This window comes from Equus asinus, chromosome 28 (genome assembly GCF_041296235.1).
Source record: "Equus asinus isolate D_3611 breed Donkey chromosome 28, EquAss-T2T_v2, whole genome shotgun sequence".
In the NCBI taxonomy this organism is placed as follows: Eukaryota; Metazoa; Chordata; class Mammalia; order Perissodactyla; family Equidae; genus Equus; species Equus asinus.
In genome coordinates, this window is record NC_091817.1 from 39,896,621 (window position 1) to 39,922,145 (window position 25,525).

The 25,525-nt window shown below is 36.3% G+C and overlaps 1 protein-coding gene across 3 annotated transcripts in view; it reads left to right on the plus strand.

The window, feature by feature from the left end:
• The window catches only part of CNTNAP4 (contactin associated protein family member 4), a 243,903-nt gene that overhangs the window by 188,410 nt on the left and 29,968 nt on the right, over window positions 1-25,525 (plus strand). For all 3 annotated transcript variants that reach the window (XM_014846907.3, XM_070500547.1, XM_070500548.1), the window contains 3 exons: window positions 3,310-3,437; window positions 18,864-19,034; window positions 19,727-19,945. In XM_014846907.3, the coding sequence (XP_014702393.3) occupies window positions 3,310-3,437; window positions 18,864-19,034; window positions 19,727-19,945 (518 nt within the window). The remainder of the gene's footprint in view (window positions 1-3,309; window positions 3,438-18,863; window positions 19,035-19,726; window positions 19,946-25,525) is intronic.

The window sequence follows — 25,525 nt, forward strand, 5'->3', positions numbered from 1 at the left end:
GGCCTTCCTCAGATAACATTTATAATCCCGGAAAATACATTTAGAAAAACATCTACTTGAAGTAAGTGGAGAACAACCAAATGTAGACAAAACTACCAGAGTTGGTGGCCTTTCACCCGTGGAAGAAGGGAACCCAAGTGGGTGATAGACGTTTACATGCCTTTTTCCTTAAGGGTACTCACCAGACCACATGTTGCAGAGTAACTAAAACTGAAAGAAAATACTACATTGTTTTTCGGCTTGAGGTATAGAGGACAGAGTTTGGGGCTGCCAGAATGACTGGAAATTGAGGGGGGAGTGGAGGTCTCAGACAGGACAAAAACACTTGGGGTGAATCCACTATATCAACTCCCCTCTGATCCTCAGTGGAGCCCTGAACTGCATGTGCACAGGGGAGATTTCTAGGAACCAAGCAGGCAGATACAGCTGGGAAACTGAACAAGTCATACAGAGATTTCAGAGGCTGCTACCAAAGGAGAGACAGAATTTGGAGTTTAGGTCTTACTAATTGAGATGGGCTTTGTGAAACTCTCAGCTTCCCTTAGAAATGACAGAAGGTCCCTGTCTTTACAGCAAAGATTATGTCCCAGAAATGAATATGATTGGAAACTAAGAGCGAGACTGACACAGGCCCACCTAAGGAATTGTGAAACCAGGCCTCCACAGTTTATGGTGATAAGGTCGTGATTTAACTGCCTGCGAAAGCAGAAACAGTCTTCAGAGAACAGTAACAGAATCCAGAGTATCTACGATGTGTCACCCATAATATTCAGAACATCATAACAGTTATTACATATTCCAAAAAAAAGCAAACTCTGACGCAAAGTCAAGAAAATAAAAGCAGTTATTACAAGTGACCCTGGGACACTGGTGTTTGATTAGCACACACAAATTTTAAAGCAACTGTTATAAACATGCCTACAGGTTTAAAGGTAAAAATAATCACAACAAGTGAACAGGGGGTATTCTAAGCAGATAGTTGAGAACTACATGAAAGAAGCTATTGTAAATTTTAGAATAGGAAAGTACAACATCTGAAGTGAAAAAGTCACTGCATGGACTGGACCTCATAGGAAATAGCAGAAGAAGTCTTCAATGAACCTGGAGATGGCTTATCAGAAATTATTCAAGCTGAAGAACAAAGGAGAGAAGAAAAGGATGGAAGGAAAAATTAACAGAACCTTTGCGGATTGTGGGAACATATCAATGATTTAACAGGCAAGAAATTGGAGTCTCTGAAGGACAGGAAATAAAATGAGGCAAAAAGAAAAAAAATTGATGAAACAACGGCTGAAAATTTCTCAAATTTGTTTAATAGACAAGTCTCCAAAATGGCCCCTGATAATAACTGCCTGTTATGGACAACATTGTGTAATTTCCTCCCCTTGAGGGTTGCCTGGACCTTGTGATTTGCTTCTAATGAATAGAATATGGTAAAGATGATGTTATCACTTCCAGATTAGGTTACAAAAGATTGTGACTTCTGACTTGCTTGCAACTCTCTCTCTAACTCTTCTAGCTTTCTTGTTTTGATAAAGCAAACTGCCGTGTTTTGAGCTGTCCTGGGAAGACAGCCATGTGGCAAGGAATTGAGGGTGACCTTTATCCAGCAGCCAGTGAATAACTGAGGCCCTCAGTGCAACAACTAACAAAGAACAGAATACGGCCAACAACCACAGGAGTGAGTTTGGAAGCAGATCCTTCCCAAGTCAAGTACTGAGATGGCTGCAGTCCTCACCAAATTTTGATTGTAGCCTTGGGAGAGGCCGTAAAGCGGAGGATCCCATGAAGCTGTGCCCAGATTCCTGACACGTCAGAACTGTAGATCATAAATATTGTTTCAAGTCACTAAGTTTTGGGGTAATAACTAATAGAACTTCAGTGTGCAGATTCCAGATACTCAGAGGATCTCAAGCAGAATAAAAACAGAGAAAAGCACACCTTTCTTATTGTTCAAATTGCTAACAACCAAAGATAAGGATAAATGTTTTGAAAGCAGCCAGGCTGGGTGGATTTGGTGGAACACGTTTCATACAGGGGAACAGGAACACTCGATGAAGGCTGACCTCTCACTGGAAGCACAGGTCAGACAATGGAAAGATATCTTTCATATGCTGAAAGAGAACGCAATGTCAGTCTAGAATTCTATATTGAACAAAAATAGACTTCAAAAATGAAGGTGAAATAAAATTCTTTTCAGCTTAAACAAATGTGAGAGAATTTGTTGCCAATAGAACTGCACCATAAGAAATACTAACAGAAATTCTTCAGGCTAAGGAGAAATAATACCAGATGAAAACTCAGATCTTCAGAAGGAATGAAGAGCGCTGAAAATCATGAATATGCTAGTAAATATAAAAGCCACTGTTTAAATTCTTTTCTTAATTTAAAAATAAATTAAAATTCACTGTTTAATTGTACTATAAAGTTTATAACATCTAGATTTAAAATATATTACAACAATAGAACAAAGAACAGGTGTGTGTTGGGGGAGGTTTAAAAAATTATCCTGAGTAGGCTTCTGACATTTTATATTAAGTAATAAAACATAAAATCTAAATAGACTGTGATGAATTAAGGATGCATTTTGCAATTCATAAAGCAACCATTAGAATACAATAAACAGAAATATAACTAAAAGGTAAATAAAAAAATAAAATTGAACTTAAAACATATGGAGAAAACCAAGAGGAGGCAGGAAAAGGAAAGCAGAAATACAAGAAACCCTTTGGGGAGAAAATAGGAAATACCAAAATGGTAGATCTAAAAACACAATATTGATCATTACACTAAATGGTAGTGGATTAACCATTCCATTTAAAAGGTAGAAAATGACCAACTGGATTTAAAAATGACCAACCATATACTGTCCACAAGAGACATTAAAATGCTGCCATATTTTTATATGCTCAGATGAGCAATTTTTTTTTTCTTGAGGAAGATTAGCCCTGAGCTAACATCTGCTGCCAATCCTCCTTTTTTTGCTGAGGAAGACTGGCCCTGAGCTAACATCTGTGCCCATCTTTCTCTATTTCATGTGGGACACCTGCCACAGCTTGGCTTGACAGGCAGTGTGTAGGTCCGAACCTGGGATCCGAACCAGTGAACCCCGGGCCACAAAAGTGGAACGTGCGAACTTAACCGCTGAGCCACTGGGCTGGCCCCAGATGAGTAATTTGATCCTTACTCCTTTGTGTGTGCAAATATAGCTCGGAACGTCTTGGGTTTGAAATGTAATAAGGACTATTGTTTATTTTATAATTATATTAATCAGAGTAATTTTAAGAATTTGTTGTTACTGTTTTTTAGGACCAATGACACTGGATTCCTTTCTTATAAAGAACATCTGCCAGTAACTAAGATAGTGATTACAGACACAGGCCGACCGCATTCTGAAGCAGCTTATAAACTGGGGCCTCTACTCTGCCGGGGAGACAGTAAGTGGTAGCAATGTGTTGTATACATGTCTGAGGAAAGTGCGGTCACTTAAGAATCATGTTTCTATTATGTAATAATTAATCATACTTCTATTGTGAAAACTCATAAGCAATGCCTGAAATAGTTCTTTTAGTCAGTGCACAAATCAAGTACCTCTCTATAGTGCAAAGCCCTATATGTGATTAACGCTGTGGTGGGAAACAGTGTTACAATTCTGTGAGAAAGAAACCACTAAGCATCTGGATTGGATTGGTTCATAAATACATTCCAGCATTTCTAAATTTCTACATGCCATTATCCATACCGGAAGGACTCAATGTTAATGTATCTTAGTTTCCTACTCTTGAGCCTGGGGTGAAATTAAAACATCAGTAGAATCAAATGTCAGTTTAATCAAATGTATTTCAACTTTTAATCTTACTTTTTTTTCAGCTTGCGTATGTGTGTTTACTCTAAATCAATGAGACATGCTGTTTTGTATATTCAATGTATTAACACTGTAAACTAGAAATTTAAAATTCCAATATAGTTTCATAGAAAATATGTATTTTCAGCAGGGAATGAAATGAGCATATGTATCCATTCAGAACCTCTCTGAAATCGGTTAGGTTAGAGACTGACGCGTTAATCATTTATACTTTTAGTTATTTCCAGAACTTAAAAATGGAAATAGAAGGAATATTTATTTACATTAAAAATATACCCTAAAATAAAATTTTATTCTAGGGGCTCAACAGAGGAAGAGATGATCTGACAATGCAGTGGATTTATGGAAATACATAGCAGAAGTTGCTTTGTTAAAAAGCAAAGATGATACTGGCCTATAAAAATTTATATGTACATTGTAAAAAACTGTCTGCCATTATACCCACCATCCCCAATCTTTATCATCTCAACTTCCTGTTCTGCCAGTAGGCCTTACACAAGCTCATGAAGATGACATAGGATATTTCATAGAGAGAAAAATTATGGGCAAAGAGATGAGGTTGTAAACTCAGGATGCATCCAGGGGAGTGCAACGATTTTGTGTGACTGTAGAGAAATTGTTCTGTACGTCACATACACTTTTCACTGCTGGTCTGATCTTAACCCTTCAGGGAGCCAGGCTGGCTTCCTCCAACCCCCTTATTCCATTTGCCATAATCCCTGGGGGACTGGTCTGCCTTGCCTGAGGTCACTACCAACTCTATCCCTTAGAGTTTCTTTCCTGCAAAGTATCCTACATTGCACAAGACAGCTCTCTATAAGAAAGGATTGTCTGGTCCAAAATGTCAATAGTGTTGAGGCTGAGAAGCTAGAGCATTAAACTTTGTGACTGTGGGGACGCAGGAGGAGGGGAACAACACCAGGAATAAGAAGTTACAAATAGTTTGAGTATCTAAAGACCTGCTAATTAATCTCTGACATTTTAATGAAACAGTCGATGAGATCTTTCCTTGGCCTTCTTGTCTCCTCCATCTATTTTAGGGTTGAGGCTTATCCTCACATGAGGTCATGGGACAGTTTTCTACACAAGGGGCTCTTTTGTATTTTCTGAGTCAGAAGAGCAATGGCTGCAGAACAATGAATGTTCCCTTTTCTCTGTGTGGGAAATGTGCAATACCCTAGGCACATTTCTTTTTTTCCTTTCCAAGTAAGATAGACTGGGTAGATACGGGGATTCTAGATATGGGATCATGCACAATGGGGCTTATAAGCAGAGGAAAGGTATGTGGACATTATCTGAAGGCATTAGGACTGGAACATTGAATAATTTAAGGCTGAGAAATCGCTTTATCTTCATGATCCAACTGCAAGTGTCAAGACCAGTTATAAACTTAAAGACCAGCAAAGTGACCTTTGATGTAGGACAAGGACAAATGCTGAGGGCTTGAACTAGGCCATAGTTGGCATGGGGCGTTAAGAAGGGGCTCAACTAGAGACGTCAATTCAGTGTGATTTAGACGGGGAGTGAGGTGACAGTGTGAGGATGGGCTCCAGCTTTCTGATTTGAATAAAGCTGCTAGTACCACTCGCTGAGACAATAAGGATGCTAGCACCATTCATCAGGACAAGGAATTTTTCGATTTTCTTGGCACATAAAAATGGAAAGATAAGAACAAAAAACATATTTTGGTTTTATCACACAAAATAGAGATGTTGAAAATTTTGTATTTAGCCATATTTTTCTAGGAAAGAAGACAAGCTCTGAGAAAGCAGGGCAAATAAACAAAAATGAGTGTGAGACGTGCTAGTACCAGACATGAGCTTCCCTCTAATTAATTAACGTTGTTTTTTCAAGTCCATCTATCATTTAAAAAAAATACCTAGGTGTGTCCGAAATTCTGTGTTGCTGCTGCTATTATTGCTTGATGTCAGAAATCATGGAAAACATCATTAGGTGTTTTACCTAAAACACTGAAGATATGAATGATAAAATTGTGTTTAAAGTTGTGCTGCAAACTTAGCAAAACTTAGTAAATATTGTTGTCTTGATTAATTTGTGAATATGGAAATAAGTTTTTTGAAAAGATATGTGAAAACTAAATAGTAGAATTCAACATCTTATTTATGATGAAACCTAAGCAAACTAGGAACTAAAGAGATCTTTCTCAATGTTTTAATAGGTATCTATGAAACTATGACAACTAAAATGATACTGAATAGCCAAAGACTTACATGCTTTCCCTCTGAGATTAGGATTAAGACAAGGATGTCTACTATGACCTCTCCTATTCGGGATCATACTGGTAGTCCTAGCATATGTAATAAGTCAAGAAAAGGAATTCAAGGGATATAGGTCAGAAAGGCAGAAAATATCTCTATTTACAGATGACATCGTTTTCCAGGTAGAAAATCCTTAAGAATTTATTAAAAAAAAATGTTTAGCAAGGTCATAGCATGCAAGGTCAATATATAAAAATTAATTATATTTCATATGCTAATAATGAAAAACTGTAACTTGAAATTTTAAAAGTACCTTTTACAGTAGTACCAAAAATATGAAATACTTTGGTATAAATATAACAAAATTACAAAACACTGATGAGAAATAATTAAAGAAGAACGAAATAAAAAACTCTGATTCTGCATTCAAAGACTTGATGTTGTTAAGATGTCAGTTTTCCCCAATTGGTACACAGAATGAATACATACCAATCAAAACCCAGGAGGTTTTTTTTTATAGAAATTGGCAAACTTATTCTAAAATGTATATGGAAAAGCAAAGAGCCTAGAATAGTTAAAACCTTTGAAAAATAAAAACAAAGTTGGAGACTTACACTGCCTGATTTTAAGACATTTCAAAACTATGGAATTCAAAACAGTATAATATTGACACAGAGACAGACAAATAGATTAATGGAATAGAGTTGAAAGCCCAGAAATAGGTTCACATATATATGGTCAATTGATTTTGGACAAAGCTACCAAGACAACTCAGTGGAGAAAGGATAATCCGTTTCAACAAACAGTGCTGGAGTATAATTAGAATCCTTTTGCAAAAAAAGAGAAGAATCTCAACCCATAATTCAAACTACATACAAAAATTAACTCAAGATTGATCACAGACTTAAATGTAAACCCACGAACTATAAAACTTCTCTAAGAAAATATAGTAGAAAATCTTAGCGTTAGGCATAGATTTCTTGGATATAACACCAAAAGCATGATCCATAAATTAAAAAAATAAATAAATTGGATTTTACCGAAAATAGAAACTTTTGCTTTTAAAATGACACTGTTAGGAAAATAGAAAAGTCACAAAGTGAGAGAAAATATATGCAAAATACATTTCTGATAAAAGCTAGTATTCAGAATATATAAAGAGCTCTCTCACAGTGCAATCATTAAAAAAATTCAAATTAACAAATGGGCAAAAGATTTGCACGTACGTTTCATCAGAGAAAATATACAGATTTCAAATAAGCACATAAAAGATGCACAACACATTAGTCATTAGGGAAATGCAAAATAACACAGTGAGATACCAACATACAACTGTCAGAGTGGCTAAAATTATAAAATAAAAACCAAAATAAAACAAAAAAACCTCTGACACTACCAAATGCTGAGGCTGCAGAGCAACTGGAACTTTCATAAATTGCTGGTGCAAATGCAAAATGGTATGGCCACTTTGGCAGTTTTTTATAAAGTTAAACACACATTTACCATATGACCCAACAATCACAATCCTGGGTATTTACTAAGAGAAATGAAATACCTGTATGCAAAGATTTATATTGGCTTTATTCATAGTTCCTAAAACTGGAAACCACCCAGATGCCCATCGACTACTGAATGCATAAATTCTCCATCTTATGGTGGTGTATCCACACTATATGGTGGAATACCAATGAACAATAAAAAGAAATGGATTACTGATACATGCAACACATGGATGAATCTCAGATGCATTACGCTAAGTGAAAGAAGCTTGACTTAAAAGGCCACAGGCTGGATGATTCACTTTCTGAGATATTCTGCAAAAGGGAAAACCATAGGAACAGAAAAAGGATCTCTATTGCCAACGGCTTCAAGGCGAGAGGAATTTTACAAAGAGACACAGCTGAAGAAAGTGTTCTATATCTTGAGTGTCGTGGTGGCTTTGTGGCCCCTCCACATGCATAGCCTCCCCCTCTATCAACATTACTCACTAGGATGGTGCTTTTTTTTAACCAAGGATGGTAATTGCTTAATTTTAAAATTGGGTCATTAAAAAAATACCAGATGAAAACTCATAAAACAGTAAAAATTTTAGTAACATGGGTATTCTCCAGGACACTCCTAGAATCCTACTGAATATATTTCTGATTTATACTGACTTTAGAAACAAAAAGAGTCAAAGGAAAGAATCAAGAGAAAACATCTGGGTTTACCAGTTAACAGAAAGATTATAACTGGGAGGGCTCACTTATGTACTTTCCTGTCTGCTCACTCTCCCAGGAACAGTGGGAGCATCTTCATTTTTGAGGTACCATCAGAAGTCTTCTGGCCCAATAATTCCTCAACTTTGGCATGTGTAAGAAGTACCTGGAAAGCATGCCAACTCTAGTTGTAGCATCTTCAGAACTCTCTCCAAGTGCTAAGGAGAAAGACCAGAAGTCCAGTATTGACACACAGGACTGAATTTTCTTTTCCTTTTTTTTTTTTTTTGGTAAGGAAGATTGACCCTGGGCTAACATCTGTTGCCAATCTTTCTTTTTTTGCTTGAGGAAGATTGTCCCTGAGCTAACATTTGTGCCAGTCTTCCTCCATTTTGTATGTGGGATGCTGCCACAGCATGGCTTGATGAGCAGTGTGTAGGTCTGTGCTTGGGATCCGAACCTGTGAACCCCAGACCACTGAAGTGGAGCACGTGAACTTAACCATTACACCACTGGGCCAGCCCCTAAATTTTTTTTTTCGACATTCATTAGGAAGACATTACAGGGACATTCCTCTGCTTCTGCAGGTCTCGCGGCATGAAGAAAATGCATGGGCCGCTGATGGCATCAGGCTCCATTGCCTCTTCACTTGCTTTCTTCCTTCACCTGCAAAACCTCCCCCATCCTTTTACTGAAACCTTTCACACTCAGATTCAAACCCTTCCTCCGTGAAGCTTGCACAGGTCTCTAGAGAACTTAGTCTACACTTTCAAAGAATGCTGAACATATTACAAGTATATATTTCTCATACTGGCTTTTAATTATTATCGAGCCTCTCAAGAGAAGGTCCATTGCTCATTTATTGTTGTGTTCCTGGCACCTGGTACATCACTGTTACATGAAAGGTAATCAATAAATAGCAGTTTATGAAAGACTGAGAATGATCCGTCATATACAGCTCGAGAAACTTATAGCTAGTGAATCGTTGATAAGAGACAGGAATAAGTTTTTGATTGCATAAACAATTAAATGATAAGAAAGTATATACCTTTAATGAAAGGAGTTTAGATTCTATTAAAAGACTTATTCTGATTAATTACGTAGTAGAAAGAGCACCCAGTTCCACCGGAGCCATTTCTCGTCAGTACACTTGGGCTTGCTTTCAAATAAGCACATGATTTTACTTAATACTTTTCTTTTCACTCTTTATTTTTGAATTTTATTTATTTATTTATTTATCTATCTATCTACTTATTTCTTTATTTAGTGAGGAAGATTGGCCCTGTGCTAAGGTCTGTGCCTGTCTTCCTTCACTTTCTGTGGGATGCATCCACAGCGTGGCTTGACTAGTGGTGCTAGGTCCACACCCAGGATCCAAATCTGCAAACCCCAGGCCACTGAAGCAGAGTGCATGAACTTAACCAAAATACTCCCCTGGGCCGGCCCCAATTTTCACTCTTTTAATAATAAAATGCATTTCTAAAACTGGAACACTTTCTACTTCTTGGAGAAAAAATATTTTGTGGCGTATTTTGCTTCGTTTTGTTTTCTATTATTTTGAAGAGACTTACGTTATTAATAATTGGTAGTCAAGAAACTTCACAAGTGTGAGGGAAGAAAATTCTAACACTTTCAAAAGATTTCCGTTTTTCTGAGACTGAGAATCCTGATAATTCTTAGAACTACCATAATATCCTTTTGTGACAAGTTGATGCACATTTTTCATGTTTTTATTCATTGTTTTAAATCTGAAATAATAATGACTTAATTGATAGAGTCATTATAAAAGTTTAAGATATACAGAAATGTCAAAGAAAAGAGTATAATAATCACCAGGAGTTACACAACTCAGAAATGGTGATTAACACCAGTGAATATTATTCCAGACATTTCTAGATACCTCTTGTGCACAGTCTCCCAACCTCACACTCTTGACATTGGGCTGGATAATTCCTTGTTATGGTTGGGGGCCGTCCTGTGCATTGTAGGGCTTTTAGCAGTATCCCTGCTCTCTGCCCACTAGATGCAGCTCTCTTCCCCCAGTTGTGACAACCAAATATGTCTCCAGAAATTGCCAAATGTCCCCTGCGGTGCAAAGTTGCCCCAGGTTGAGAACCTCTGCCCTAGATAAAAGAATAGAAAGAGAGATTTAGAAATAAATTTGAAAAACTTTAACTGAAATTTAGAAAGAAGAAACTGGATTGAAGCCAAAGGAATTGTTTTATATTATTTATTTATCTAATAAATGTATATTCAACTTGAAAGATGCCGCTAAACTTAAAATAAAGATTATAATGATTTTTAAAGGTTACAGTCTGTAGGTTTTATATTAAACTCAGTTTTAAATATTAGATAGTATTGATCTATCGTGAAAAATGGGGAAATTAGTGCTCATTTTTCCTCTCTTCTTTTTCTCCTTCCACATCCCATCTTTTGCTAGCTTTCCTATTATTTGTATGGCTGGTTATTGATTTATTTATTTGTGAGGATGATTGTCCCTGAGCTGACATCTGTGCCAATCTTCCTCTACTTCACGCGGGATGCTGCCACAGTGTGGCCTGAAGAGCAGTGCTAGCTCTGCGCCTGGCATCTGAACCTGTGACTCCTGGGCAGCTGAAGCAGAGCATGTGAACTTAACCACTACACCACCAGGCTGGCCTCTGGTTATTTTTTAATGCTACCCACTATCGTATCATCAGAGCCTCTCTATTCTTGAATGATTTCTATTTTTATTTATTTCTCCTTGGATTGCATTGTCAGATAGTTGATGTTTTCTGTTTTTTCCTCCAGAAAGACTCATGAGTGTTCCATATCCTGAGTTTGCATATGCTTGAGAATATTTGTTGCTTCAGAACTCTAAAACAAACTTGGCTGGTGTAGCTTGATATTGTCTTTTTGGTAACGGCTTTATGAGATATAATTCACATGCTGTACAATTAACCTGTTTAAAGTATACAATCTAATCATAGTTTAGTATGTTTAGTCATTTTAGTATATTACAGAGTTGTGCAACCATCACCACAATCAATTTTAGAACATTTCCATCACCCCAAAAAGAAACTAGTACCCATTTGGCAGACACACCCCATTTCCCTCTTACCCCTACCCAAGCCGTAGTCAACCATGAATCTACCTTTTATCTCTGCAGACTTTCCTATTTTGGACATTTCATAGAGATGAAAACAGAATATGTGATCTTTGTGACTGGCTTCTTTCACTTGGCATCGCCAACCTTGATCCGTGTTGTAGCATGTATCAATACATCATTATTTTTTATGACCAAATAATATTGCATTGTAGGGATACACCACATTTTGTTTATCCATTAGTCAGTTGATGGACATGTGGGTTGGTTCCACTTTTTGGTTATTACGAATAGTGATGCTTTGAACATCTATGTTTAAGTTGTTTTGTGGACATACATTTTCACTTTTCTTGAGTATATTTCTAGGAGTGGAACTTCTGGGTTATAAGGTAACCCTATGTTGAACCTTTTTAGAAACTGGTGTAACATTTTGGGTCCCACTTTGTGACAGTCACCAGTTTGTACAAATTATCACACTCTTGTCTGCACTGAGAGATGCCGTCATCTTGTCTTCCACAGCTTTTCTAGGTACCTTTTGGTCAACTCTTTCTTTATGAGATAGGATTTTATTTTAATTTTTCCGCAAAAGGGCATGTATGTGCTTTATTCTCAGATTTTTTTCAAATTTGAAAATGTTTGCCTATTGCGTTGACTCAAAAAAATTAGGCTAGATACATTTTTTTTCTCTCAGAAATTTGTGGATGGTGCTTCTTTATCTTCTGACATTGAATATTGCTCTCAAGAATTCTGAGGCCAAACTGCTTTTTCCACTTTGTAGGTGACTGACTTTTTTTGACTGAATACTTTAAGGAATAATTATTACTTCAAGGAAATATTAAATAAGTTAACAAGGATGCATCTCAGTACTGTGCATTTGTATTAATTTTTCCTGAATAGGATGTGCTGTGGTAAAATGGATATATACATTTTATAAGCTGTTAAAGACTTGTTTCAAAGGTAATCTAAATTTTTACTCTCAATTCGTTAATCTGAACAAGGTAGTATTATTAACTCTTTGGCATTTGCATTTTCCGCCTATTTTATTAAATGTATTTCTTTTCAGTTAATGCATTCTGTTGAAATTTTATGTCTAATCAAGGCACCTCCAGAACCTACATAGTTGGAAAAGATTGTTCTAAGTTTCTTGTTCCAAGAAATTCTTGTCATTGAAATTAGTTTCTCCATTTTGTCTGCATCGACTTGTTCAGCTGTCTGAGAAATCACAGCTGCCCCGAATGCATTAAATAATCAAAGGTGCATGTAGGCAATAAATAACTTTGCAGAAGTTACACTCGGAGACTGGAAAAAGATATTGACTAGTGATTTGGTTAATTTCTCTTCCGTTTGACAGAGTTCTGTTCCGTTTGGCAGACTACACATAAACCATTAAAAAGTGAGGATCAATTCCATTTTAACAGATAATCATATAATGTAATTTTGCAAGCTCCACTCTGTCTATAATCCTCCACCATTAGGAAATTCTTTTGACTTTAATTTTAATTTTTTCTTTGCTTTTCTTGGGTTTCCTTTACTTAATTTTCCTAAAGTTTCTCTACCTGTTTATCCCTTTTCCTCCTCCTCTTCTTCCTTCTCTCTCTTTTCTCTCTCTCTTCCTTCCCTCCCTCTTTCTACTTGTTTACTAAAGAATTTGAGTGTATTTATTGAGATACATACAATAAAAGCAAACTGGGAGTGATTGCTCTAAGCTTTCTGATTGCTACCAGGACAAAGGAAATCTTGTAATTTCATTCAACAAAAATTTATTAAGCCCGTACATTGTACTATGCCTTCACCACATCGAGAGAGAGAAAGAAAGAGAGAGAGAACAGCAGACCAAATAGGCAAAAGTATCTGTGTTCTTGGAGCTTGAGTTCCCTTAGGGGAATAGACAATAAACAAATAAGTAAAATATATGGTATGATAGATGCTAGCAAGTGTTGTGAAGACAATATAGTTGACACAGGGGTGGGGTGGGATTGGAAATTTTAAATAGGATGGACATTAAATACTCGTAAGCAGGTGGCATTTGAATAAAAAGCTGAAGGGAATAAGGGAGCACTGCATGTGTATTTCTGTGAAAGAGTTCTCTAGACAGAGGGCAAAGCATAGTAGCCATGTGGAGATGGGACTGTAGCTGGTGTGCTCTTGGAATAGCAAAATGGTCAATATGATTGGAGCAGAGTGTGCAAAGAGGAGAATGATAGAAGTCAGAGAGGAAGCTGGTGGTCAGATCATGGAGGATTTTGAAAGGTCTCTATTTTTCAACTTGAATGAGATTGGAAAACATTAGAGAATTTTGAGAAGAGGAGTTGGTGTGATTTAACTTTATCCCTTAATGAGATTGAACAGGGTAAGGCTCAAGCAAGGAGACCATTTATGAGACCATACTGCCAACCCAGCTGAGGGATTATAGTGGCTTGGGCCATCAGCACAACGATGATAGTTGTATGGGTATAGTTCAAAAGGAGAAGCAATAAAATTTGCTGATGGATTGACATAGGTTTCAAAAGGAAGAGTCAAGAAAGACAGCAAGGTGTTCGTTCTAACAGTCAGTTAGAGGCATAGAATTGGCATTAATTGAGATGGAGAAGATTGCTGCTGGAGTCAGGGAGCTTCAGAGGAATATAAGGAATTCAGTTTTGAACATATTAAAGTTGAGAGGCCATTAGACATTCAGATAGAGATGTGGAGTTGTTAGTTTGAGTGTTCCAGACTCTGGATAAATATTCACAAGTCATCAGCATATTTAAAGCCATGAGATGGGCCAGGGGAGTTATTGAAGTGTAGTAACAGGCCTTGGAGCATTCCAACATTGATAGATTGAGGAGGTAAGGAAGAAGAAAGAAAGAAAACTGAGAAGTATACCACTAATGAGAAAGGCAAAGGACTGTTGGTATTCTTGACTCCAAGTGAAGAAAATATTTCTAGGAGGGGGGAACAATCAACTATGTTAATTGTTGTTGATGTGTTGATTAAAATGAGGGCCAGGAATTGACAAAGGACTAGTATCTAGAATATTTAAGAACCCTCAAAAGTCAACAGTGGAAAGAAAAAGAAGCTATACAATAAAATATGGATGTTATGAACTGAATTGTTTCCCCACCCCCCAAATTCATATATCGAAGCCCTAACCCCCAATATGACTGCTTTAGGTGGTAGGGTCTTTAAGGAGGTAATTGAAGTTAAATGAGGCCATGAGGATGGGGCCCTAATCTGAATGGACTGGTGTCCTTATAGGAAGAGGAAGAGACACTAGAGAGCGCTCTCTTTCCACCTGTGCACAGAGGAAAGGCCATGTGAGGACACAGTGAGAAGGTGGCCATCTCCAAGCCAGGAATGCCATAGGTAAAAGACATGAAGAGAGATTTCACCAAATCAAGAGTACAGGTGGCAATTAAGCATGTGAAAAGACACTCAAAATCATTAACCACTGAGCAAATGCATATTAAAAACACAATGAGATATCACTACACACCTTCCAGAATGGCTTAAAAAAAAAAAAAAAGTGATAACACAAAATGCTGGCCAGGATGTGGAGAGATGCATCACTGATACATTGCTGGTAGGAATGTAAAACGATATGGCCATGCTGGAAAAGAGTTTGGCAGTTTCATAAAAAGTAAGCATGCAACCCTCATATGACCCAGTGATTGTACTCCTCGGCATTTATCCCAGAGAACTGAAAACTTATATAAAAACTTGTACACGGATGTTCATAGCAGCTTTAGTTGTAGTAGCTGAAAACTGGAAACGACCCAGATGTCTTTCAGCAGGTGAATGGTTAAATAAATTGTGGTACATCCATACCATGGAATACTACTCAGCAATAAAAAAAGGAATGAACTACTGATCCACACAACAACCTGGACGAATCTTGAGAGTAATTCTTAGTGGAAAAAAAAAGTCAGTCTGAAAAGGCTACATACTATGTGCCTTTATGTGTAGAACATTCTTCAAATGACATTGCAAAACTGACCAGTGGTTGTCAAGGGGTTAGAGAGAGGGTGAGGGCCAGAGGGAAGAGGATGTGGCTATAAAAGGGAAGCAGGAGGAATAGTTGTGGAGATACAAATGTTTTACATCTTAACTGTTTCAAGGAGAGTATCCTGGTTTTCATATTGTACTATAATTTTGCACAACGTTACCATTGGGGAAAACTAGTAAAGGGTACACAGAGTCTGTCTGTACTATTTCTTACAACTGCATGAAAATCTATAGTTATCTCAAAATAAAATTTTTCATTAAGGAAATCTATATTTCCAGCTTTCTAAATTGATTCTTAAGCATTCAGAAAGATTTATTGGACGAGTAAATTGTCCCTTGCCTCAGCATTTCTATATTTCATTTTATCTTATTCACTTTTAAGGAAAGTAGTGTTACCAAACTCATTAGGCTGTATACACTAAATATATATAGCTTTATACATGTCAATCATACCTCAACAAAGTGGTTTAAAAAAAGAAAGGTAGTGTTAGTGTGTCATATGCGTCTTGATTTTTAAAGTAAAATGTATTGTCTTAAAAAATATATTTTTCAACTACTGTTCTTTTTTTAAACAGCTTTATTGAGATATAATTCGCATACCATACAGTTCACCCACATACAGAGAACTATTCAGTGGTTTTTGATATATTCGTGGGACTGTATAACCTTTACTGCGGTCAATTTTAGAACATTTTCCTCACCCCCAAAAGAACTCTGCACCCTTAGCCGCGGGCATCCTTAAGCTGCTCCAACTCCTCAGCCCTCGGAAGCCACTAATCTACTTTCTGTCTCGCTAAGTCTATTTTTAAAAGGATAATCTATTAATGATACAAATAAAAGTTTAGCAAAAGAAATATTTAAGAAATTACTTGTAATCTTAACATAAATTAATTTTCCTTATGGACTCTTTTTACTGTATATATGTAATGAAATACTTGGTACATCTTCCTCTTCTATCTAAATAACTATATGGATCCTGTTATCCATTACAGTCTTTTTTTTAAATTCTGGAAAGCTAAAAGGTGGCATTTCTGAAGGTATCTTTCCAAATCTCTAGTACCCTAGATTGAATTTACTTGAAATATATTAATTATTAATTACTTAAAAAATTTATTAGTAATTATTAATTAATTACGTAAAGTAATGAATCATGATTTGTTTTTGTGGGAATGATAAAGGGGCTCTTGCTCTCCTGACTAGCACTCTTGTTTGCGTTCAGGTCTTCTATTGCTGCAGGTTAGGGATTTTTAGCCACGGAATTCTCTCTTCAAAAGACCCAGAGCTTCCTGCTGGTGGCTGCCTGCTGGGCTCTGCCCCGCCTCCCCTTCCTCGCCCCTCCTTTCTCGGGGGCAGCCCAGATCCTCCTGGGTGCTTCTTCGCACAGTCTGGAAAGAGCTGAGCTGTCATATGCCATTAACATTATCGAATTGTGAAAATACTGGCCTTTGGTTTTTTTTTTTTATAATTATTTTGAATTAGCAGCAGTCTTTTAATCCAATAAAATGTTCTTCATTTTTTACCTATTGTGAATCTGTAAAATAAGGTTTGCTAACTAGACAAAATAGGTACTGTTTGAGTGTGAGAGTGTTTGAGCTAAGGTAATAAATTGTTTACGTTACAGTGCCAGCGTTCATTGTAAAGACAGCAGCAATTCAAAGAATTGTTCCTCTCTTTCAACCAGTTCCCTGAGGCCTTTTATATGATTCTTTATTGGGTTACTTGTGATATAAACATAAAACAAATGAAATATTAGGTCTCATAATACTCAGATTAGACCTTTAAGTAATTCTGACTGATCCTCTTTCTAATCAGACCAAATTAGTAAGATTTAATAATATTCCATAATTTAAAGTTACAGCTTTATTTTAATTTTCGTACATATACCATTTCAACAGAAAAGCATTTCATTCCTCCTAAAAATAGGTCAGGTAAGAAATTTTAAGGACACAAGTGTGGTGTTATCCCTGACTTGATATCGTGCATTTTCTTGCATTCTTTCCTAGAGATCAAAATGTCTAAGTATAGAAATAGCTGTAAAATGGAAATAAGGACTGGGCTTGACATACTCAGATAATATACAATTTTGTTTGGCTGTAGGGAAAAAAAAAGCCATCAAATATGTTCTCAGCTGAATAAATTCAGCTCTAAAATTGCCCAAGTATGAGCTAAGGATTGACTTTTGAATCAGGTCCATAAGAAAAACAGAAAAAATAAAATAGATATAAGCACTGTTTGATCCAGAATTTATAGAAAATAAATAAAAATCTAAGGAACAAGTGAAAGTGGAGTCAAGTCTGTGATTTTTAACCCTAGCTGGATATATATCTTTTCTCTGCTAACATAATGAACCGTTGTTTTGAAATTACTTCTTTCTAACTTCAGAGGATCAATGTGTCTTTCTTCCAGGAAGGTAATTTAGATAAAAGAATTTTATTCAGTGCGTGAGTGCGTGTGGAGGCAGTTGCTTAAAACTTCAGATGCATGTTTATATTTGATGTGTCGAGAACTTGCTGGTGGCAGCAGCCATGCCTGGTTCATTTCTCTGAGATTTCTTCTCATCAGCCACATGCATCCAGTTGGATTTCACTCCTGTCACTTCATGCCACTGCATTTATATTTTATTTTCCATACTTTCTGCTATCTAAGACCCACAGAATTTTTCCAAAAGGAAAGTTGTATATATAACAAACAAACAAACAAAATAAATGGGTAAGTAAAGATAAGAAGTTGCATTTGGACAGAAATTGTAATTAAAGACCACATAATTTTTTTCAGATCTCTTAATTTATATCCCAAACTTTTACACATTTTCTCCTTATATTGAGCATTTTAAAACCTTTTGAGAACCCTTTTCCTACTACGTGTCTACTTCACTGTTATAAGCAAAGTAAACGATAAATTTGAATGAAAAGAGCATTTTCATGAAAATATCAGCATAGCACAGAGGAAGCAGTGTCCTCTTCTTTAATTAGATGAGGATGTTTTGAATGCCACTCTCAGCTTAGAAAATCACAAGGCCCATTAATGAAAACAGTTAGTCGAGGGTGTAACTGTGAAGTGTGTGTGTTTGAAGTGTTAGAACAAAAAACGCTTTGAGCTTCTTTAGAGATTTTTGTTATTCAAAGGAATGTAGGTGTTTAAATTTTCAAGTTATTAAAAAAATCCAGCCTATTAATCAATGTTAAGCAGATCGTTATCACTTTGGTGGCGGAGGATGGTATTTAGGCTGAGGCCCTTTTTAAAATACAAAATAGAACATTGAGAGCATTTCTGCAGGTATCGTTCCTCCCCTAGGTTGGAAGGAATCCAGGATTTCAATCCTTGTAAAATTTCTCATCATCTGCTCTTGTATACTCTATAGTTAATAGAAAAAAGAAGAGCAGGTTTGGATACATTAGCAATGTTTTTACTAGGAAAAATATGAACAACGGAAAATTGAATTATGTCATTCATTTTATTTCATAAATTTTCTCACTTTCTGATTTTCTTTTTTTCTTAAAAAAACAAACCAGGGTCGTTTTGGAATTCGGCTTCCTTCAACACTGAGGCTTCCTACCTTCATTTTCCTACTTTCCACGGAGAACTCAGTGCTGATGTGTCTTTCTTTTTTAAGACAACAGCTTCCTCTGGGGTATTTTTAGAAAACCTGGGGATTACTGATTTTATCCGCATAGAGCTACGCTGTAAGTGTCCTTTTCATTAAAAGTCTATGGGATTCTATTTAGCAGTAAATCTTTTAACTGATTTTTAACACGTTTCTAGTTTATCAGCTGAACGTTTTCATTTGACAAACTTCTATATTGTTAGCCTTTTTGCAAGAGAGTAATTTAATATTTAACATGATAATTTGGGAAAATTATTGGTATCCTCTAGAACCAATTTAAGAAGGGTTTTAAATTCAAATAACTAATTTTCTTTATAAACTAAATTCTCAGTTAATTACAAAATTACTTAATTAAATTGACCAGCCGTATGATTTTGATGTGCTCTTAGACTGCTGTTGGTATCTTAATATCAAATGTATATTGCATGCTTTTAAAATGATAGAAACTTTGAATCACTGTAAAAATTACTTTTATGTAAAATACCAGAGGCTGTTTAGTTTTCTTGCCCTGGCTAAATAGCTTTGCTCTTCAACAATATGAAAAATAACTTAGAGGATGAATTTCTTAAAATCTGTTTTTTCCAAATATATTTTACCTTCTCATTTCATGTCCTGTTCTTTACTGATGTCATTGGTGCCTTCCACAAGATTCAAACCATTGTTTTCATGTTCAGTGATTGCTATGTTATGGTGCCGTTCCTAAGTATATTGAAGACTCAGCTCTCCGCCACGTGGACTAACTTGACCAGTCTTCATGTCTAATATTTCCAGCTCCAACAGTGGTGACTTTTTCATTTGATGTGGGGAACGGACCTTTTGAAATCTCCGTGCGGTCCCCCACTCGCTTCAACGACAACCAGTGGCACCATGTTAGGGTTGAAAGGAACATGAAAGAGGCATCCATTCGAGTGGATCAGCTCTCACCGAAGACGCAACCAGCTCCAGCTGATGGGCATGTCCTTCTACAGCTCAACAGTCAACTCTTTGTGGGTAAGTTCTGTTTTTTAGGCAGTTTGTCATTTGATTGTATGATGTAAGTGCAGAGATGGGCCAAAATAAAATAATACCAACCAAAAAGAATAATGATAATAATAACAACAAACCACCATTTATTGAGAACCTATGTTCCAGGCTGTGCCAAGTGTTTTATTTCTTCCTCGTAACCAACCTGTGAAATAGGTATTGTCCCCGTTTTACAGATGAGGTAACTGAAGATCAAGGGGTTGAAGTGACTTGTCTTCAGAAATTCATCTAGTAAATAATATTCAGATTTGTGTTTGAGTAATTTCTAAACCTGCATTCTTAATATTACAGATTATGTGATTTGTTCTAGTTTTGTTTTTTGTTTTACATTGATGTTTTAGTAAGATACCGGAGATGTTTATTTCTATTCCCAGGGGAGTTGAGGAACTCTCCTGGTATTTCCCCCTGATGCCAACCAGGGACCCCTGTCAAAAACAAGCCAATAGCAGAAAATAGAAAAATAAAATCAAAGTGTGTAAAACCCATGGCTTGACCAGTTTCTTCTTCTGCTAGTGTCTCTCATCTTGCTCATTATTTTGAATATCTTCTAATCACCTACATCATATTTATAACCAAATGTTGTTTCTGTTTTTCCTAAATACATCAACTTGCTATTTGTAGACTGGATGGTGGAATCTTTCTGGATGTGTTTGTTTTATTTTGCATCTTTGCTAATTAGTTTACAGAACTTATGGACCATGGAGTTCAAGGAGTTATCTCTTACTTGATCACTTTTCATAGAGTTTAATGTAAATAAGGGCACAGCAACACTATAAAGCAGAATAAATTATAAATTATAAGAAATTATATTTCAAGCATTTTTAAGAGTCGTGTTTTAGAATAAAATTCGTCACATCTCCATTATATCTCCTATTGCTTAACAATCTTGTTTTATTAACTCTCACTGCAAAGGGTGAAACATTCGTAACATATTTGACTAAGACATATTTGGGACTTCTAATGAATCTGTGTACTCATTATTTCTATCATTTATTCTTTCTTTCACTCAATAAATATTCAATGAACAGCTTCTATGAGAAAAGCACTGTAATAGATAATCTAATCATGATCTCATGGCCACGGACTTATTTAAGCATATGGAAATGATAAGGAATACATGAGAAGAAACACATAACTTCTCTTTTAATAACATGCTTGGAGTCCAGTCAAGAAATTGACATAGATATTTCTTGAATTATAAAAAATGAGAGATGGCCACAGCAAAAGGTATGGCAATTTAAAATCTGTCAGTATCTGGGAAATAGCGTACTATTTTTGGAAATTGAGAAGGCTGAAACAGTCCTCGAATTCTTCAGTGAGATGTGCTGCAGTTTGCCTGTACCTCACCTTTCATTCTTGGGATGAATTTTAACTTCATAGAAATGGACCCACTCTATATTGTATCTGATAGGAATCTTTAATTTGATTTCAGGTAATTGTAACAGATAGAAGTACTGCTATGACAGCAGAAAACTGTGTTAGAGGAGACTTGAGTCTTTTGCCATTAATCGTGTGTTATAATTTTAATGAGGATCTAAGAGATTTCGTCTTTATGGAGGCAATTGGTTAGGCTGTTGACATCCCCGTATGTGTTAAATTCAAGGATGACCGTGTTACTTGAAAGTTTTAAAAATGAAATCCTTATTCTGTTTAAGTCAAAGTCATTGAAAATTAAAAAGAAAAGGCAGAAAGAAAGATCTTTGAAAAAAAGTTTCGTCTAGGGGCTGGCCCCGTGGCCGAGTGGTTAAGTTCGTGCGCTCCGCTGCAGGCGGCCCAGTGTTTCGACGGTTCGAATCCTGGGCGCGGACATGGCACTGCTCGTCAGACCACGCTGAGGCAGCGTCCCACATGCCACAACTAGAGGAACCCACAACGAAGAATACGCGACTATGTACCGGGGGGCTTTGGGGAGAAAAAGGAAAAAATAAAAAAATCTTTAAAAAAAAAAAAAAAAAAAAAGTTTCGTCTACTGTTAATAAAAATCTATTTATACAGTTCCCTCCTTCCTACTCGTAGGTAACTGAGAAAACTGAAATGGTTAATGTGATGATATTAAAAGAAAGACTCATGTTCAAAATAAGTCTTACAGCCTTAGGTAGACGCAGCTGTCAAGAGGACATATAATCTTGTTTTTATCTTTACCTCTACCACAAGAGTGGATCTCTCTCTTAGGATAGCGCCCCAACCAAGTTAAAAAATATTTACAAGACAAAATATTAATTTACCCATTTACAACATTACTACCAAACAAATCAGACTTTTAAAAAATTTCTAGATGAAAATACTTTTTCCTTTCAGGAAGACTCAATGGAAGTTAAATTCTAATGAAAACGATTACACTGAATTGGTGCAAAGTGGGTGAAAGTCTAGTAAAAAATCAGTAATAATTAGAGCTAATTTACTGTAGCACTTACTAAGACCAAAAAGTAGCTCTCTGCCTTCCTGAGAGTATATTCTGGTGGAAGATAAAAGAAGTAGCCAATAAAAGAGCAAAAACCAAGATGAACTAAAACTATATATATGTATATACACAGATACACGTGCATGCACATATATGTATATAACTTGTGTATTTGTGTATCACTAATGATAAATACCGTGAAGTACAAAGCAGAGTAAGGAGTCAGGCAATGACTGGGTTGGAAGGCTTCTGTTTCGAGTGTGATGGTCAGGGGAGTCCTCTCTGAGGACCTTCCATCTGAACAGAGGCCGGATGAAGCAGAAGAGGGAAAATCTGAAGGAAGAGAATTCCAGGCTCAAAATAGTGGGAATGAGCTCTAGGTGGTCAAGGAGAAGTTCCGTGTGGCCAGAAGAGAGAATCATTGTGAGGGAAACGGTGGTGTCAAAAACAGTCGAGTTATATACTGGGTCTTGTATGGCCGTGGCAATGAACTTGGATTCTGCTCTAAGGGATCACAGGAGTGGCATGATCTAATTTACATTTTCCACGTTTCTCTTGCTGCTGTGAGGAATGTGGATAGAGGGAGAGGGTAGATGCAGCTATGGCAGTAATCCTTATGACAGATAATAGAGGCGTGGACTAAAGTGGAGATCGTGGAAAATAAGAGTTGGGGCATATTTTAAATGTAGATGCACACAAGTTGCTAATGAAGTGGTCAATGCTGTTAGTGATGTATGACTTACCCAGGTTAATATTCTTGAGGGCGAGGCGCTTCTCTATAGGTCTCTGGGTTCCTCACATCATTTCTTAGTTTTTAATCTCCCCAGAAGTTAGCTTTTCTTGTTTTCTTCCCTTATCCTAATTTGTAGCATGACTAAAACTGTTCCCTGGCCCCACAATCTGGATCATATACTACAAACCATACTCTTGCCAGGCTACAAAAGACCCATGGTCATTCTTTACACCCCAGAGAAGATATCTTCCTCCTTCTTCTCCTTCAGTGAAATTCTAACCGCCCCATAATCACACTGTCACCAGGAAACCAAGCCTCTTTGTTCCTATGTTCTGTACCAGCACATGTCAGATGTAGGCTGTTTCCCCACATATTAATACCTTCAAATATGTTAGAGTTCAGTCTGTTCTCAGAGCCAATGACCCCATGGGTAACTAGGAATCTCTGCTTTAATCCAATAGAATTGATTTTCTGGTTAAAATTTTAAAGGGTAGTTTCATTGCCCTTATTTACAAGTTCAAGAATTGATTTGTAGTTCATCCGTCCATCTTAGAAATAATTATGGCTAATCAATATTTCAAGTGTGTATAACGACTATCATTTGTATTTGGGTATCAGGACAGATGAATGAGATAAATGTAATTGCAAAAAGTAAGTCTGCAGTTTTCAGCAGAACTTTTTCCTCTTAGAAAAATGTTTAAATCCAGATACCGGTGATACTAATAATAATAATATTGTTTTAAATTACATGGCAACACAATTTTTGTAAGTGCAGGACAAAATTGAAAGACTAAGTTACTGTTATTCACTCTAAGATTGATTGTTATTATCCTAGCATTTAGTAACTTTTACCAAAAATGTACCTTCTCGTTTGTAAACAAATTTAGCAGAAAATGTAAAAACTATTGAGGGATATTTCAAATACCAAATAAAGTTATTTTATAATACTTCAAATATGAAACACTAGAAATTTTGATAATGTAGAAATATGTTTGAGATACCATCTTTAACACTTTTACCTACAAGTAAAAAGTTGTGGACATTTGAATATATGTTAACTTTTATTGAAATTATAGTCTCCATCTCACTATGCTACCATAGCCAGGCCTATGTTGATGATATTTATTGAGATTACAAGTTTTTGAGATTAAAGTTTTGGGCAGTCTTTCAGAAGTGACGAATGCAAGGGATAACATGAAAGAATCCAGTGTTTTTTCCCTGTTGCTTGCTTCACTCTCTCCACTAAAGACCACTCATGAAGTGTGTTCACATCTCTGAGGGAAACTCTGAGGCAAAACTAATGCTTTAACTTCTGAGCAAAATCAGGAAAAACAGATAGAAAGCACATTTAAAAATGTGATTCATAATGCCCCCAAGGTCCATCCATGGTGTCACAAATGGCAAGATATAATCTTTTTTATGGCCGAGTAGTATTCCATTGTATATATATCTCTATATCACAGCTTCTTTATCCTTTCATCCATTGGTGGGCACTTAGGTTGTTTCTAAGTCTTGGCTATTGTGCATAATGCTGCAACGAACATAGGGGTGCATATATCTTTTCAAGTTTTTATATTCTTTAGATAAATACCCAGAAGTAGTACAGCTGGATCATATGGTAGTTTTATTCCTAATTTTTTGAGTAATCTGCATACTGTTTTCCATAATGCCTGCACCAATTTACATTCCCAACACCAGTGCAAAATGAATCAGATGGAGAAAGCCAAGTACTGTATGATTTCACTCATATGTAGAAGGTTAAAAAAACCAAACAACAACAACAAACACACACATAGACACAGAGAATAGATTGGTGGTTACCAGAGAGGAATGGGGGTGGGGGATGGGTGAAAGGGATAAAAGGGGACATGTATATGGTGGTGGATGGCAATTAGACTTCAGGTGGTGAACACAGTGCAGTCTTCACAGAAATTGAAATATAATGATGTACACCTGAAATTTATATAATGCTGTAAACCAATCTTACCTCAATAAAATTATTTTTCATTTAAGAAATGTGATTCAACTGGGTAACAATTGTATATGGCAATTCAAATAGGAATATGAAAATGATAGTTTCAGAGATTCAACTGGTGTTAGCCTACACCAAAGATTTAGAAAACAATAGGATTTTAACAATCTCTGAAGTTCTAAATATTGGAACAATTTTCTTTGACTAATCTAAACTGTAAGATGTCACACAAAGTGAAGGAGTAATAAAATAATGAACAAAAATTCTTGTATGAATAAGTGAAAAAAGCTAACATTAATATAATGTGATAGATTAGAAACAATGAGCACCAGTGCAGTGAACATCTCCTCCCCTTCCCTAGATAATCTCAGCTATCAGTGCTTTTCATCATAAAAATGATGATTCATGTTCTGTTGGTAGCCATATTTCTCCATTCCTTTC